At 34.6% G+C, this 17,084-nt stretch overlaps 1 protein-coding gene and 1 long non-coding RNA gene across 5 annotated transcripts in view; both read left to right on the forward strand.

The window, feature by feature from the left end:
* The window catches only part of LOC138141573 (homeobox protein OTX2-like), an 89,183-nt gene that overhangs the window by 68,187 nt on the left and 3,912 nt on the right, over positions 1–17,084 (forward strand). For 2 of the 3 annotated variants that reach the window (XM_069062312.1, XM_069062311.1), the window contains exons 3-4: positions 1,549–1,806; positions 15,270–15,442. In XM_069062312.1, coding sequence (XP_068918413.1) covers positions 1,549–1,806; positions 15,270–15,442 — 431 coding nt within the window. The remainder of the gene's footprint in view (positions 1–1,548; positions 1,807–15,269; positions 15,443–17,084) is intronic. The other variant, XM_069062313.1, reaches the window with a different exon arrangement.
* On the forward strand, positions 5,237–6,512 carry LOC138141168 (uncharacterized). Of its 2 annotated transcripts, XR_011163026.1 has the most exons (3): positions 5,471–5,611; positions 5,677–6,016; positions 6,080–6,512. It is a non-coding gene; the product is annotated as an uncharacterized lncRNA (long non-coding RNA). The 2 variants fall into 2 exon arrangements; XR_011163025.1 differs by having other exon boundaries at positions 5,237–5,611; positions 5,677–6,512.

The raw sequence follows: 17,084 nt of genomic DNA on the forward strand, positions 1-17,084 counted from the left end.
ATCGTCATATCAATTCTGTAAATTACATTCGCCTTTAAATCAATAGGTCTCAAAAGTTTATAATAAGTATTTAATAAATTTAATAAATATGTATGTACAGTCGCGAGCAATAAATTTTGGTCGTCAAGGTCATTCTTTGACGCAATCGAAAATACTCCATTGTAAAACAGTCGTAAATATCATAACCTATCATCATGTTGTATGACATTAATTGTCATTTTTATCTCAATTTTTTGACACTTTGTTGACGTGGGCATAATCTGGCAGGGAATTTTTTTAAATTTGTGACAATCTAACCAAATTTTGAAATGACATTGACGACCAAAATTTATTGCTCGCGACAGTACATAATACGTTTTTAATAAAACAATGATAAATTACATTGCTGTAGATTTCTATTCAAAAGAACATGAGAATTATTTTGTTTTAAATTTATATTTTTTGGATTTGTAATTATGTAGTTTTTTGAATTTTTTGTTAGATAATAATCTTGTCGCGATATCTTACATTGTATTGTCTATTTTTTATGTAATACTACCAAGTTGGTAGAACATGTATAAGTTTTTAAAGTGGTGTGGAAATAGTTATTTACGAACCGAGTGCATATGAGCGAGGCGACGAAGGAGCGAGTGCTTCATTTGCGCGAATGTGCAATATTTTTTGAAGGGAATATTATGTGTGATTCCTCGTATACCTTTATGAATAGATGGCGCTTGTCCATGAGTGTCAATCGAATTAATAGCGATTTATTTTCACTCTTTCGAAATGGCGTTTTGTAAACCGGATTTTATTATTATCAAGCCAAATTATTATTTTCATGATGCTTTTTAGCACACGAAATCTACGTTCGCGGTTGAGTGTTGCGGTCGCGAAATGTCATTTTGAAGGTAGTGAATTCAAAACAGAATTTTTATAAATAACTAGTAAACAAAGCAAAGCACGATTGCACGATTAATTGCCTATAACAGCAAATAAAATACATCAAAATCAAAATTTAGTGGTAACCAAATTTAAAAACGATGGTAAATTGCGTAAAATTACTACAACATCAATTTAAATCTTGTTACAACATCATTTAGCATTCGTAATGCAGTGGTTAAGCGCTAACAAAATCTGTGGATTAATTTTGACTGATCTCCGGATCAAGAAGACATTGACGATTTAAAAAAAATCACACCATTTACGACGAACCTCATTTTAACCCATATTTCGCACATGTTTATTTCATTACATCCACCCCCTGTGCGGCTTAAATAAGCAGTGCAAAAGCTGAAAAGCAGTCGTTAAAAACTTCCGCACCGCTACCTGTTTTCACGAAATAACAAACTAGTAGTCGAAAACCCATCAAATGTCGGTAAAACATCTCTTTCAGATTATCTCTTTGAACGCGCCTTTTAGACCCTTTAGAAAACGGAAACCGCGGCGTACTTCAATATTTTCTTACCGAGAATTTTGTATTTTGTCCGTGCACCGGTCAGACGTAACTGTTTTCGACCGCCGACAATGTGGACTTGTCCTTTTTATCCGCATGTCATTTTCTTGTTGCAGTGAAATTGTCGACCGTCAAAACGTCCCCCCAAATTGAGGAAGAAACTAGAGGGTGCACCGCAAGTGTTGGCGAAGGCGGCCTTTATCTTCCAATGAATATGCAAGGATTTGTTAAACAACAACCGGTGCCGCACGCACCGCCGTACGGACCCCATCCTGGTCTTGGTTCCGGACTGAGCGGAGGACTTTCCGGAATGCCCATGCCCGCCCTCGGGTTCACCCTGGGCTCGCATCTGGAGAGTGTCCCTTTTCCGCAAGGTAAATTTATGCAATTAACAGGGGCGGCGATATAATACATCAAATCAAAGTTAAACTCATGCGAAAGGGGAAATTTACCCTCAACACTGAAATCGAAAAAAATTTATAATTTTTTAAATTACTGAATTAAAGCTACATTTACAATAATTTACATTGTCCTCAATTAAGTAAACATTTAGTGCTGTTACGTGCTATAGGTACTATTGCGGGCAAAAAAAGTGGGACATCAACGTCATTGTCTTGACTTTTAATGTGAAATAACCCTTATCTGATTCTAACCCTACTTTGAATTGATTGACGTTGTCATTAAGTATTGTAGGTTGTAAGGGAATGATTGTAAGTAAGCACGTAGTGAATATTTATTTAATGCAAAGTTCCAATCAAAATCTACCTTTATCAAAAGCAGAGGGCATTTGGAAAAGTAAAATAGGAGTATAAAATAAATTTTTAAACTGTCAGCTGGAATAGTGTCAAAAAAAATGACAATAAAGCTTGAACTACATCGAATTTTTCAAAACTGACAGAAATTTGATGTCCCACTTTTTTTGCCCGCAATAGTACATATAGTGAAATTTTTTTAAAAAACAATTGTCAGTGTCAAAATGAAGTAAAAAACCATACTGTACCACCCTAAAATTTGGACATATGGACCAGTTGTATAACAATTTGACACCAAATCATGGTTAAGGTTATGTTCACTTCACTTCCCGTACCTTTCTTCCGTGAATTCATTTTCAAAACAAATTTAATGAGAAATCAGGAGAAACCTTTTCGAATTTGAAATAAACTCTCGCTCGTTAGGGCGCAAGCGCAGTTACATAAAAAAATGTTGACACTCAATGTGACCAATCGTATTATCATGAAAATTACAGTTTGGCTCATACCAAGAAGACAACGTTTTCACAATTGTTTATTAAAAAAATTCAACTATATGATAGTATGTAAAAAAACGTAAGCATAGCATACTTTTTGGTTAAATAATACTCGTAAAATATAATAAAGTAATGACACCGTTTTTTACAGTTTGAAATGAGTTTAATTTTGTTATTAAATAGACAATAATAGCTTTTCATTTTTATTAAGTAGATTTTTTTTGTCTTCTAGTAACAATACAGTCAAGAGATCAAAATCGGTCAAAGACTGATTCTGATGAACCGAGTTTTAAAACTCCTTTTCAGAGTAGATTAGTGGAGGATTATAGCTATTATACTGTAAATATACATTACATTCTATTTATTTCTTATAAAAGTCAGAATATGTTATTAAATATTAATATTTTTTAATAAAACAAAAAAAACAAGGTCTTTTGTGTTTAATACTCTAGTTAGAAGCTACAAGGGATAACGTTCGGGTAAAATTTATTGGTTCTTAATTAAAAGACATCACGATGTAATCAATTTTAAGATTTTTAAGTATCCGGTGTTCATTTAAGTTTATTCTCAAAGTTGGTATTGATGAGTAAAAGTGTGTTTACACTGTCTGATTTTCTATTTGATTTTGAATTCGATTTATATACGTTATAGTTTTCCGCCTTTACACTATTTGATTTCGCATTTGACAGGCCCAGTTCTAGTTTGCATTTGATTTTGAATTCGATATTTCTCGAATGCTCCAGAATAGAACAGCACCTATTCGGTGTGATTTTTCTTGTGATTGAGCATGCGCAATGCAATTTGGTGTAATTAAGTTGAGGTTATGGTCATATGTCGCATGCCGTACACACACTGCGTTTATTGCTTCATTGCTTTGTACTCGCCTAGTCGGTTTGTTTAAACATAATTATTCCAATGGATTCTCAAGAATCGTGTGTTAAAAACAATAATAAAAGAATGAAGAATTTAAGAAGAATTTAATGATTATAATAAGCGAATGACATTAACTCGAATGAAAACTCACAAATTAAATCATATAGTCTGAATATGAAAATAGAATGCATTCGAGACTTTTTGAATATTTTTTCAATTATATTTGTCAAATAGAAACTCCAATTGAAAATCAGATAGTGTAAACACACTTTAAGTCGATTGTGAATGCATCACTCGTCAGTCTGCACAGTAAAAACACAAACAACGCAAAAAGTGAGGTTAGATTTAAACAGCTGATCCGTAATCTATGGTGGTGCGTCCACAATCGACTTTTCAAAGCCTACTTACTTTGAGGATACATTTAAATGAACACCCCATTACGAGAGATTGAACAAAAACGAACAGACTGGATCACGTTCTTTAAATTAAGTTTAATTTCAATTTTCTATTCATAATATACTGAAAGTTTGGAAAATATGTGTATGCAAAAATGTAATAAAATTGTTTGGAATGTTTGGATTTTAGCGTGGGTATGAAATCTGCATTTTATTATTTTGGTATCAATATGTTTATCAATATGTATGAATGTACAGTTAATTTCAAAATTATCGAGTACACCTCAAAAATCAAGAAGTCGATTTATTAGAGTTTTTTCCAGATGTAAAGATGCCTTTTTGAAATGTAGACGTCATATTTTTATATAGGTTAAGTAAGTTTTGCAACATATATTTTAGAGCACCATAATATTGTTTGTTTTATCCTCTCTACACGGTGCTCTTCGCGATGTTATAATATTGGAAAGAATGACCACTTTCGCGTATTCGATTAGATTAGGCATTTTGTTTGTCAAAATTGACATTGATCTTTGACAAAAAATGTAAGTGCATTTTACACTGTAGAAAATTAGGTGTACTCTATAATTTTGAAATTAACTGTACCTATTTTACTGAAGTAAAACTATTCAGACTGTAATTTTACCAAAAAATTCTTGAAAAAATCTCCGCACAATGACGAGGTTTTCCAATTTGTTTCGATGTCTGTAAAAATTTAATATCATGTCATAAATGCTTTTTGACACTTTACCATAATAAGTTTTAGGAAATATTGACTATTGTAACTATTGTTAGTTGAATTTAATTTTTATTTTTATTTATTTACTTGCGCGATGAATGGTAGAGCAAACAACGTGAAGTGAAGAAACGAATTTAATATTGATGATATAATACTCTTAAATATTTTACTTTTTATGTAAACCTTGAAAAAACATAATAAAACCGAACAAAATTAAATGGAAAAGTTCAGTGTTTATTGGATCTAAAAATTATCTGAAAACATGGCCATCTTGTCTTCAAAAGACAGAAGCTACTTACTCGAATAAGATTTCTATGCAATCTACCTACTAATGGAAAAGTGACTGAGTATTTACAGGATATCAAAAGCTTAAAGAAAGATTTTTTCGGCCTCCCAATCTGGGAAATATAGCGTTACCTTACACTTTAGGTCAAGGGAGGTGCGATTTCCCGTACAATGTCAAAAATTTCTAGTGGAATGTGGGAAAAATCTGGTGGAGTACGGGAAAAATATGCGGACACCGTTGATTTATTCTTCTCACAGTTAATTTAAAATTAAAGTGTCCATACGTTACTTTAATTTGGTGTAAAAAAACACGTTTCCCTGAATAATTTTTCCGATAAATGTGTTTGTTTAATTTATATCGATCGAAAAAGAAAATAATCGTAACAGGGAAAATGCAACCTATTGGGTTGGCAGCTGTATATGTCAAAAAGTTTGACAATTGTCAGGTATTTCATAAGTATCTGCAAAATTGCACAATAAAACTTAACCACAGAAGTTGATATATGGTTTTGTGTACCTACTTTATCCAGTACTAGCTGTTAGTGCTAAAGTGCAACTGGAAAATAAAAATTTACAAAACATTCTAACCCCAAAATCTTGTATTCACCTGAAGAAAGATGATTCGTTTTCACCAGGAAGTAGTGGTTAAGTACAAGACATTTTAATAATTTGCAACATTATTAACATAATTTATTTTGTAAAATTACAGTTGTAAACATTATTGTTACAATTCTCCCCTTTAGAGAACAATGCAGAAACAATTTGGTAACTGTCAGCTTTATTACTTCTGGGTTGAATGTCAATATGTTGTACTGGTGCTTCTCTTACGGTACTGGTGATGGAATTGTCTGCTGGTACATAGTTATATTGGAAGCAAGTGCTAAAATTTCAAGTAGATTAAAGCACTGTATCGAAGTTTGTGACACAACTCACCATTGTTTGAGCTGTAGCTGCAACACAGTACATTTTGTTTTTGATGTTGAAGGAAGGTCATCAGTCATCATGAATCATTTTAGGAACTTCAATCTTGTGTCCATAGGGCAATCAAGGTTTAAATATTTGTCAATTTTATTAATACCAATTTAACCTGACTTCCATATATTTCTTCACAGTTTCAACCCAGTTTGGATTGGTAATGGCAAACGATCTACAAATATTGGTTTTTGTGTCAGTTATCAATATAATATCTTCTCTTGACATTTTTCATTTTCAGAGTATATAACTCCTTTCGGCGACAGGCACCACAAACACCTATTAATAAAACTGTCTGTAATAAAATATGGTTTATTAAAAATTTGTGAATTAAAGAATAGTTATTACATACTTTCGTGAGAAGAAATTGTCCTATGTAACGTTGTTTCGATTTTTGTGGTAATAATTCAGAATTTAGTCCTGCCACTAGTTGTACTGCCTCTGGTGTCACATTTAACTCACTCTATATTATATACTAGACATTTTTTTCACTCGATTAATACACCAAAATCAAATTTTGAAGCACGACCGTGAAAATTTAGCCGGCAAATAATTTGTTAGGAAAAAAACAAATGAGCGGTCACGGTCGTCAAGGAATTGATTCCACAGCATTCGATTCTTTATTGACGATGTCAAATTCTACAATAAAATTAGTCTTGATTTTTAAAAGATTTAATATTTTGGTCAGCCGAAAAGTCTAATACAAATGTCGTACGGGACGTATTTTCCGGCCCTCCAACTAATCAGGCACTCGGCTGCGCCATCGTGCCCGAAACCAGTTGTCGTGCCGGAAAATTCACATCCCGTACTCTAATGTAAATAACTATTATTGATTCAAGCATTTCGACCTAAAACACTATAATTGATTGAAAAGCCAATAGTTCCATTTCCCAATTACTCATAAAGCTGTAAAATTTTCCGGCTATTTGAAAAATGAAACAAGTAAGTATAATCTGAAATTTTCAAATAAAGTATCTACGGTATTTTTGTCTGCCATCGATATGGTTTAAAATTATTGTACTCCATCTTATATTTCTACAAAAAAATCACATCTTCCAGGATTTGTCGTAATGATTACTATAAGAGTTTAAAAGGAAATTATTTCATGTTAAAAAAGTAAAGCTTTGAAAAATACGATCAGCATCTTAGAATAACATTTGCTTTAGAAAAGGCTTTTAAAGCTATACTGACAATAACTAAACAAAATTTAAAAATAAGTACATAATTATTGCACCGTAACATAATAGTTTTTTACATAATTAGTGGGATAAAAGCAATATTACAGGACTCGAGTGTGTAATCACACAAACTTCCTGTAATATGCTTTAGCCCACGTGTTATGTACAATATTTTATCTAAGACCGCCTCAAATTAAAAAAAAAGGTAAATCTTATTGATTTTCGCCAGTGGGATAAATGAGCTTCATTACCGCACTCAGTGGGTAAGGATTTACTTAGTGAGTAGTGAGGTAATGAAACTCATTTATCCCACTGAGAGAGGTAATGAAAATGCGTGCTGTAATGAAGTTCTTATCCCACTCAAAATTAGTGGGATAAGTATCATTTAAGTTTTTTCTAATACAAGCTTATTAAACTAAGAACTGTCTACGTTTCTGGTCAACCCTGCAAATTTGTTTTGTCTTTACTTTCAACTTTTAAAGAAAAATAATTTTTTTTGGCAACGTGTTTACTTTTCGTTTTTGAAATTGTGTAGTTCTGTAGACGGCATAAATTGACAAATTGGAGACATAAAAATGCCGCACACACTTCCCACGTAGAGTATTATTTGCGGCCCATTTTGTAAAATTGTATAAATGACAACTAATTAAATTAAGATGTGTAGGTATCACAACGTGTGTGTTTGTTGGCTGTAATGTATCAGCAAAGAAGCCCGGTATTCCCGAGTGTCGTGTCACTTGTGTTATTTACAGGCTTCACGTACAGTATATGTTTAGTGTATGTTTACTACTCGATGACCCTTAAAGTCACATCAATATTATCCGACGGTCGCGTCCTTCCAGCAAACAATTCAATAATATTAAGAGAGAATTTGGAGTCGAGTGTCTGGAGCCGAGCCGAAATCCGAAACAAGTTCTTACAAAATTAATTAAAGCAGAATGAGAAAGAACGTCACAATGGATTGAACGCAGATGAACTTATTTATGCGCTGTCAGAATTAAATGGCTTGTATTTCTGTCATTTATAAATTCTGATTCAGGTGACAGCAGCTTTCATAAATTAATTTGTACGTGATTGTTGTTCGACAAGCGTCATTCAAATCAGATTTTCCTTCGAGTCACAACGTCGAAATGTTAGATTAGTAGCGTTTGTATGAAAATCGCGATTTTTGGGTGTGTTGCTGCGATCCGTCGATAACACGAGCCGCTATCTATCCTAAATCCGGATTAATCCGGGTTCCCGTTCCTACTCCGTCATTTTAAACAATAGTCGAGGACCGTTGTCACGAACAAATGCACATATTTTTACATATATGATTGGGTCGATAATATCTGCGCCGTTTTACAAATTTATTATATTAATTTGGAAAGTTTGTGGCCCGTCGGTCGGGGGTCGGGGATATAATGTATGCAATAGGGTGCAAGGGGTATTGTTCACGGTAGAAGTGCGGCTAAATGGAATTTCTGCTTCGGTTTATAACTGCGTTTATACAGTAGCCAAGTTAGTTTCGATTCGCAGCGAGAGCAATTCTGGTCGATGGGAACCACCACCTGGCCAATGAACGCTCTCTGGGGTGTCAAATTGAATCACTGATGTTTTATTGGGGTATTTTAACCGTGAATTATCTGCCCCTCGCACGTGCTGTTTCAACATTGCAGATTTTCAGACGCGGACTTGAATTGATAATGCCCGGAATCAAGCGGAAACAGGCGATGGCGACGGCCCACTCGCCTGAAAACATTTACAAAGTGAAATATTAATCGAGTCAACGAAAATGCGAAAGAGAGAATGCGATATTCAAAAAAGTGCACTTGCCGTCGCGACCCTCACTCAATTTATCAACTAAAAATGAGTAGGTAATACCACACAAATTTAAAATGGGGCGAGGCTGACAATTTTTCCATCAGCAATAATAGTTTACAACTGATTTAACGACAATTTGTAAAAAAATAATTTCTTCCCTTTCTCACGTTATTAAATTTGAGTTTGCATTAATCACATTATTTGCACTGCTACTGTGAATTTACCGCATTAATTTTTTTATACTGCATAAATAATCGATGGCACTAGTTACGAAAGAAAGTTTAAAGAATTTCACAGTAATTCTATAAATACATAATTATATTCAATATAAAATAAGTAAACACCGTTCATGTTGTTTTGGCATAATGGGAGGGCATGATTTTTTTTAACGTTGGACACACTGTTTGATTTCCATCACTAAAGTGCCTGACATGCAGACCTATCAAAACGTTACTGAATTTCCCGCGTTGTCTGATTATTCTTCTATTGCAAACTAGTAAAACTGACAACAATGCACTAGACATTGACGCTATTTATAACCTCAAACTTAGAAAAACATAACCTAATTCAACAAACAGCTTTCCTATCAAATGAAATACAAAATTTCCAAGGCCTCCCATACAGCCAAAACAACGTGAATGCATTTTATGTTGCGCTTTAATATGATACCTAAAAGTACTACTTCTACTTATGAATATCTTTATTAAGGATTCCTTTTATTCGCTCTGTTTGTAGCTTCTGTATCTAGCATTTATTTCTAAAAGCGAAATTAATTTTTACTTTGACAACCTACTGTTAAAATCATTTGCTTATCTTCCCAGATTTTAAAAATTGCATTGATAGGGTATTTATTGAATAGTTAAAAAAATATATTTCCTATTGATTTTTATTGCATTATATACAGCACCTGTTTAAACAGTGTAGCAGTATTGTAACTGTGATTAAAAGAACTGCTAGGAAATAAAGGCACAAAAGTTTTGTGTCATATTTGTGAAGATCATTTTTCATTTTATATTTTGATACATATTATCGTTGAGCTTATTCTGTGTCTCGGATAAATTTTTAAAAAATTCCCTCAAATCTGCGAAGATTCCCTTTTTCTTTGTATTCTTTCTAGCTACTCGATATTATTGTACATTTTCTCACGTGCCATGCGTTTCATTTGCGATATTCTTCAAAAAACATAAACTTACTAGTACTAAGATCTATTTCAAGACCTATCTAAAGATTGTAGTAAATCGTCTACGAAAACTTTCCTGGTGCAGCAAGGACACTCTTTTCTTTTCATTTTAAACAACCGCCTCGCATATATTTTCATTTGGAACGCTTTTCGCGCCCCATCGACCCCGAAAAGATGCAACATCAGTGGCGAAAGGAGAGAAAGCAAACAAGGGTGGGCGCGTAAAAAAAACAAACTGTACTCCCTTCTGCAAATAAAGTTAAAATGACAAATTGATTTAGGAAATGTATCTTCCCCGCGTAACGAGCGTCCATATGTTTCGATTCTCAATGTCCGACCACCTGACTGCACCACGTCAAACCTCCACATTGGTCGCGGTGTTATTCCGAGGCACATGCACCTTGACAACGGGGCTTCTTTCCAAGAGAAGAGAGTTCTTGCAGGCGCTGACTGCCACAGCCGTCGCCATGCCAACGACCACCCACCACCCCGGTAATCGGCTCAGCTTCTCTCTGACACGGCACTTCTCTTTGCTTGCACCAGGAGCGGCTCCACGTCCTGCTCCAGACCCTCTTTCTCTCGACCGCGGCCCAGGCGGGGGCGGACGGCGATGCCCACAGACGCCCAAACAAAATTGCACCGAGAAAATCCTCCGTGTCGTACTTTCGATCCTGACGGGCCCCGAGGGCCTCCGCCGCTCACAGCTCGCCGCATCATCTTCGCTTAGTTTTAAATTAGGAATTTCGCTCGGATGCTGCGGATTGCATTTCTGTTTTTACGCGGATGTGAGGTCCAGAAGTGGAGATGTAATCGCGCATTTATTTCATAAGTGCAGGATTTGTAGCTGTGAACGCAAACAGTTAAGGCAACATTCCACCTGATCGTGTAAAATGTGATCGTTTTCAATGGAATTTGGTTGTACTGTTGGTGTTTTCGGTTTTTTTTCGATGCCATATTAATGGCGTGTGTAATAATGATGACTTTTTCGCCTTCCGCCCATGTTGAAAGTTAAGAAAATATTTGTTTTAGAGTAATCCAGAACCTCCCCTAAACTAGTGGGTGCACTCAGTCAGTGCAAACACACACACTCGCCGATAAAATGCTAATCTGAGTTAACACATGAGCTCGGTAATTGAAAATAAACCAAATCGTCATGGTCAGATAATGCAGCATTTAAACTTTAAGTCTTCTTTAGCGATTCGCCTTAGCCAATCAAAATAACACTTCCATTCCAACGGGAAAGTACATATACAATTATTTAAAAAAAAAATAAAGAGCCGTTAACCAATACTGTGTTATTGCACTACCCAAAGGGGTCTTTGAAAAATTAAAACAGTAAAGTGATTTATAATTCACCATTCAAAATTTGTGAATAAAGGACATACCTACATCTCTTTGAAATCAGCATATTTAAGAGCAAGTTGTACAAAATCTATTGCTCCGATCAAACTTTGTATTGAGATTTATCTTACCAGACTACTATTCTTTAAGACCCTTAGCAGATTGGGCGCCATTTTTGAGACACCCTGTATATCTACTAATTTACTACTACCTCTTCAACAATATAATCGTTATATTTCTGTTACCTTGGCTTAAGTAATTCTTTAGAGCGTGTTTACGTTTCTATTTTTAGATTATTTTTGCCACCCGAAACAAGGTACCAGTCAAAATTTGTTATGTATGTATGAATGTGCTTTTTTCATTTCTTTTGTTCGAATTCTCTGATATAGGGATAAACAACTGTTTGGACCTGTTAACTAAATTTTTTCTCTTTTTTGCTGCAGATCGCGGATATATTATGAGCAGTATGAACAATACGATGCACAATATGAATTATGTAAATCCTGTGAGTAATATGAACGATATGAACAATATGAGCAGTAGGAACTATATGAGCAATATGAACTATGTGAACTATATGAACAATATGAACAGTGGTAACACTGTCAATAGCATGAACTCCGGAAGCTGCATGGGCAGTAAATTGAAAACAATGGGCAGAAAGCCTAGAGCTAGCAGAAAACAAAAAGCGAGCAGTTTGAAAAATATGAGCCAGGATTATTTATATAGGTTGTCTAAAAGCAACAATCCAATGAACGGTAAATATTAAAAATAGGTACTAGTAGGGATTATTTCAAGACGTTAGTAGATTAACAAAATTTTAGTTGTAAATATTAGGTAAAAAGTTTATCTATACTAAAACAAGAAACGTAACGATTTAGGTGCACATGTGAAGGTTTTACAAATTGCATTAAGGTCTATTAAGATAATATTTGAAACGTAATGATCAGTAGATAAATATTAGTTTAATTCGATAGTGGCTTAAATGAAAAACGACATTTTTGTTCATAAGATGCAGACATTAAAATTTAGAACATTCAATGTAAAATAATTGGAACCATTATGATTCATTAAAAAGTCATCGCGTCTCATAAACCGACTTCCAAGAAATGTTTACTGTTGAAAATATATCCCAAGATCTTTCTTCCAAAATAGTACAATTGAGTTGAATATCATTTTTTTCGAATTCTGAAACTCAGAAAAATTAAGTAAAAAGTACGAAAATTTAAAAAGTGATTTGAATTATCTTTTTGTAATATTTCATAATAGGACTAAATGCATTTTGTAAATCTCACACTTACTCAAAATACAGGGTTATTATAAATGATTGTAGTTCAAGTAGGCGTAAAAACAATGTAAAATTAATGGTTGCCGCTCCATATAAAAAACATCAAAATGGTGTGAATAAGTGAGTACACACCGTTCACACACAGGAGTTAAATTGGGTGCAAAACAACTCAATATTTTTGGATTCAATCGTTAATTAAAAAAAAAAACAAATAAAATTCTCATCACCGCAATTTTCACCTAAAAAATGACATTGACAGTATCAAAAATTGAGATGGGCATGCATGGCGTGCTTTGACTACAATAATTTATAATGACCCTGTATAAACAGAAATGTTTGTTAATTTTAAGATTTAAATATAAAATTTCGAAATTATGCAAACGTTTAATAAAAATCTAGGGTTTGAAGAGTGCATTACCACGAAAGCTCTAATTCTGAATGTGAAATATACAGGGTGTAACTGAAATACGTGTATTAATTTTAACCATTGAAAGAACTCCCCAATTTAAGAAGCTTTTCTCTGTAACATTTTCCAAGTCTTCCAAGATTTTTTGCCTTCCAATTTTTACCAACCGAGTCGTTTTGTGTAATTAGCTAGCCTCTATTTTTTCGTAACCATTTTTTTTAAATTATATATTTTCTTCTATAACAATTTAACATTTTTAACAAGGCTCCGTTTCTATCACAACACAGAAAAATTCTCCCTTACCCACAGCCACAGGCGGGTATAGATTTTGATGGTTAATTTATTTATCATAATAAGTCCAATTAGAAAAAACGTTTCATTTGACAAGCTCTGCTACGTGTTAAAATTAACACACACATTTTAGATACACCCTGTTTACATTTTAGATTTACAATTGGGGTTTTTACCAGTAATACAGATTTTCAATGCCAGATTCCGTACATTAAACTTTCGAATAATCTCGGAATTTTATGTTTGTTCATATCGGGTGTTTTTTTTTAAATTTCACCTCATAGTAGGCGTTGAAGAGTCGATTGTGAACGCACTATACAGGTTACAGTTCACGGATCAGCTGTTTAAATCTCACACGTTTTACACGAGTAGTGCGTTCACAATCGACTCTTCAACGCCTACTACGAGGTGAAATTTAAAAAAACACCCGACATATTGCCAGTGTAGTGTGTAATTTAAAAAAAAATACCCGGACATGACGTTATTTTCTTAAAATGCAATATTTTCAAAGGATTGTCATTTTCAATCATTTTCTGTTTTTACACTATGAAGTCATCGACAGGTTTTTAAATGGCACTTCAAAATGTTTTCATCGTATTTGCAGAGATGTTTTACTTGTATTATCTCAAAAACTGTTAATGCAATAATTGCCGAGTGCCTGAATCCGGGATTCCAACCTCTATCCCAATACCACGGTATGTCATTTAAAAAAATTATCGATAACTTCATAATGTGAAAGCAAAACACGATCGAAAAATAAGCAATTCCTAAGAAGATGTGCTTTAAAAAAATAAGGTTGATCTGCCGGAGGATTTAAAAATTCACTACATACTTATTTCGATGTTATCAAATTAGGTGCACACTTAACACTCGCATTGTGTATGTAGCTACTCCGTATTGCTTTATGTAGGAAAATTAACAAAATTACAAGAAAGCTTTAAACAACTGGGCCAATTATGCCGACGAATACTAACCATTTCATTACTTTCCGTCGTTTGTGCGCGGGATTCTATTTCAGGGATGAATATTTTACGCCCTTAAATCAGTCCATTGCTTCCTTAAGAGGTCCGTATCAAATTTCGCCCCTTGGAGACTAGCCGCCGCATTTAGGGAACCCCAGTATTTACAAATCTATTAGCACCCGATGTATTCATTGCAGGAGTAGGCGGAAACCCCAAGTGGCAATAACTCCGGGCGAGTCCGAGTGCGGTCGAGACCGGAGCGTCGATTGTTGAGGTTATTGCGTTTCCGTGTATGAACAGCGACGCAATGTTTACTTGGGGGTGGTGCCGGTCGACTTAAAATTAATTTCGAAAATTACGTAGAGAATCATCGGGAGGTATTGATTCGGTATAAAGGCAGCCGTCCTCGAAGCAGCCGCGTCGATATAATCCCCGATAAATGTCGGGAATAAAAAGGACTACCAGAGAGACCAGCTGGCTGAACAAGCGCGGTAATCCGGCAAGCACGCACATAAAGAGTTGAAAATGTAGACTGGAACAATTTAGATTTGATTCCACTCCTGCTACTAGTCTTGAGTTTTATACGAAACTCATCCAGGGGCATAATTTACCATATAAAGCGGGACAGCGATCAGAAGAATAATTTCGATGATTTGTTAACTTGATTTTTCCAACCGACTAGCTACTGGACATAAATTCGAATGCAAATTAACGAATTTATGTCAGTCATTCGTGATAAATGGGTTATTCGGGTTTAAAATTAGAAAGAGATCCGAGGATGCTGCCAGGTGCACGACACTTTTATTTTTCGTAGCCCCGGCCGTGGACAGCCTTTGAATAATTAATGTTTTTCAGTCTACTGGCAAAAGCATAATGCCTAGTTTATTCATATTTTGCAGGCGTCAACCCCAGAAAACAGAGAAGAGAAAGGACGACGTTCACGAGAGCCCAGCTCGACCTTCTGGAGGCTCTCTTCGCCAAGACGCGCTATCCCGACATCTTCATGAGGGAAGAGGTCGCCCTCAAGATCAACTTGCCAGAATCCAGAGTCCAGGTATGAATCTTTTTAAAATATATCTAAGATTCTTAATCGAAAACGAACAACTGATTTACGTCCCGTGGGAAACTAGCACAAGTGATACTTAAGTGTCACATACTCTGTATGAAATCTGATTAACTTAACAGATATATTTACTCAAATGAAAAATGCACTAGTGATGTATATTCATCTCACTGCAGTAAACCGCTTATTTATGCCGTAACATTCTTTAGTAATGTTCAATTTTCCGTCACAGGGACTCAATCGAATATGATTTCTTTCTGTTATTTACAACAACTTCAAAGAAAAATTGCTTCTGTAAGTTTTGAATCGAAAAGTAAATGCTTTTAAAGCAATTGTTTAAAAATAACGAGCGTTCAAAATGTCTGTAGTATAGAGTTTAACTATTATTTTTCTAAATCTTTCAACGTCGTTCACTTCTTGTTTCTTGAAATGTTAGCGAGCTAGGAAGCTAGGCCACACGTCAACGAAAACAAAAGCAAACATCAGCGCTCTCGACCACAGGTATTTCTGAACATCCGTTATTAACTTTGAGAGTCTGTTGTTTCACTAGGAACATTTTTTTAAATATATTTAACATATTTTGATATATACTAAACAAGATAAATCCCTTCAAGCAATGATTAAATATGCTAGTTTCGGTGGAAAATAAACTAATAAAGAACAATGGGCATGTTGAGAAATTAGTGAATGTAAATTTATTAATTAAAATGTTATAACATTTTCTGTAAAATGACTGTTATTTTGATGTAATTTTTTGTTTTGATACTTTTTGATCAAAGGCTAGAGTCTGTTCTGATATTTTCTGCAAACTGTCATTGTCAGTCGAATATTTATTTGGCAGTAACCAGTAAAAACTTAAATCACGTTCCACAATACAGTTATAAAATTGACAATCAAAAACATTTGGAAACTTTTGACGTCCTCAAGATGCAATAAATTTCGCATCAGGTGTGTAGACCATGGCGAGCAATGTTGTTTAAAGCAAGCAAACCGATATTTAATAAATGTGTCTGCCTCAGCGTGGCAACATTGACACTGTGACTTATTGCCCAAAACCAATACACAAATTTGAAAAGCGTTGACAGTTTTCGACAGTGCCATGAAAAATGAGTTATGCGTTTACACGCTTTAACCAGCTATGTCAACAAATCCGTTACCGGCTTTTGTGCCGTTATATCCATCGTTATTTCCTCCTTGTATTTAACACAATTTGCCGCGTTTCACGCAGTTTATTAGTGGAGAAAGGGGTAGAGATTGTTGCTAAAATGTGTAGCAGCAAGTTATGTTTGTTTTCGTAGCGTGTTGGGTTAGGCTGCAACTTGCATTTGTGGTGTAGAGACGACAATGGTATAATACAAGGGGCGGAATGTTTGCCGTCCTCTAGGTAATGATTCAATTTGAAGGCTGGTTAGTCTTTTCACACAGCGCAGCTGCTGTTTGCTGGAGTCCCACTATGCTGATAGAGGGATGTGTGCCTAATAATGAGGTACAAGGACTATCAATCAATATTATTCATCAAAAGTCAGTCTGTAATAGGCTGAGGGAACAGATTATCTTAATGAAGAGATGTCGCTTTAATCACTGCAGGTTGTTGCATCGATAATTAATAGTAATAATTAACAACATTTTTTCT

The sequence above is a fragment of the Tenebrio molitor genome, chromosome 1, assembly GCF_963966145.1.
Source record: "Tenebrio molitor chromosome 1, icTenMoli1.1, whole genome shotgun sequence".
In the NCBI taxonomy this organism is placed as follows: domain Eukaryota; kingdom Metazoa; phylum Arthropoda; class Insecta; order Coleoptera; family Tenebrionidae; genus Tenebrio; species Tenebrio molitor.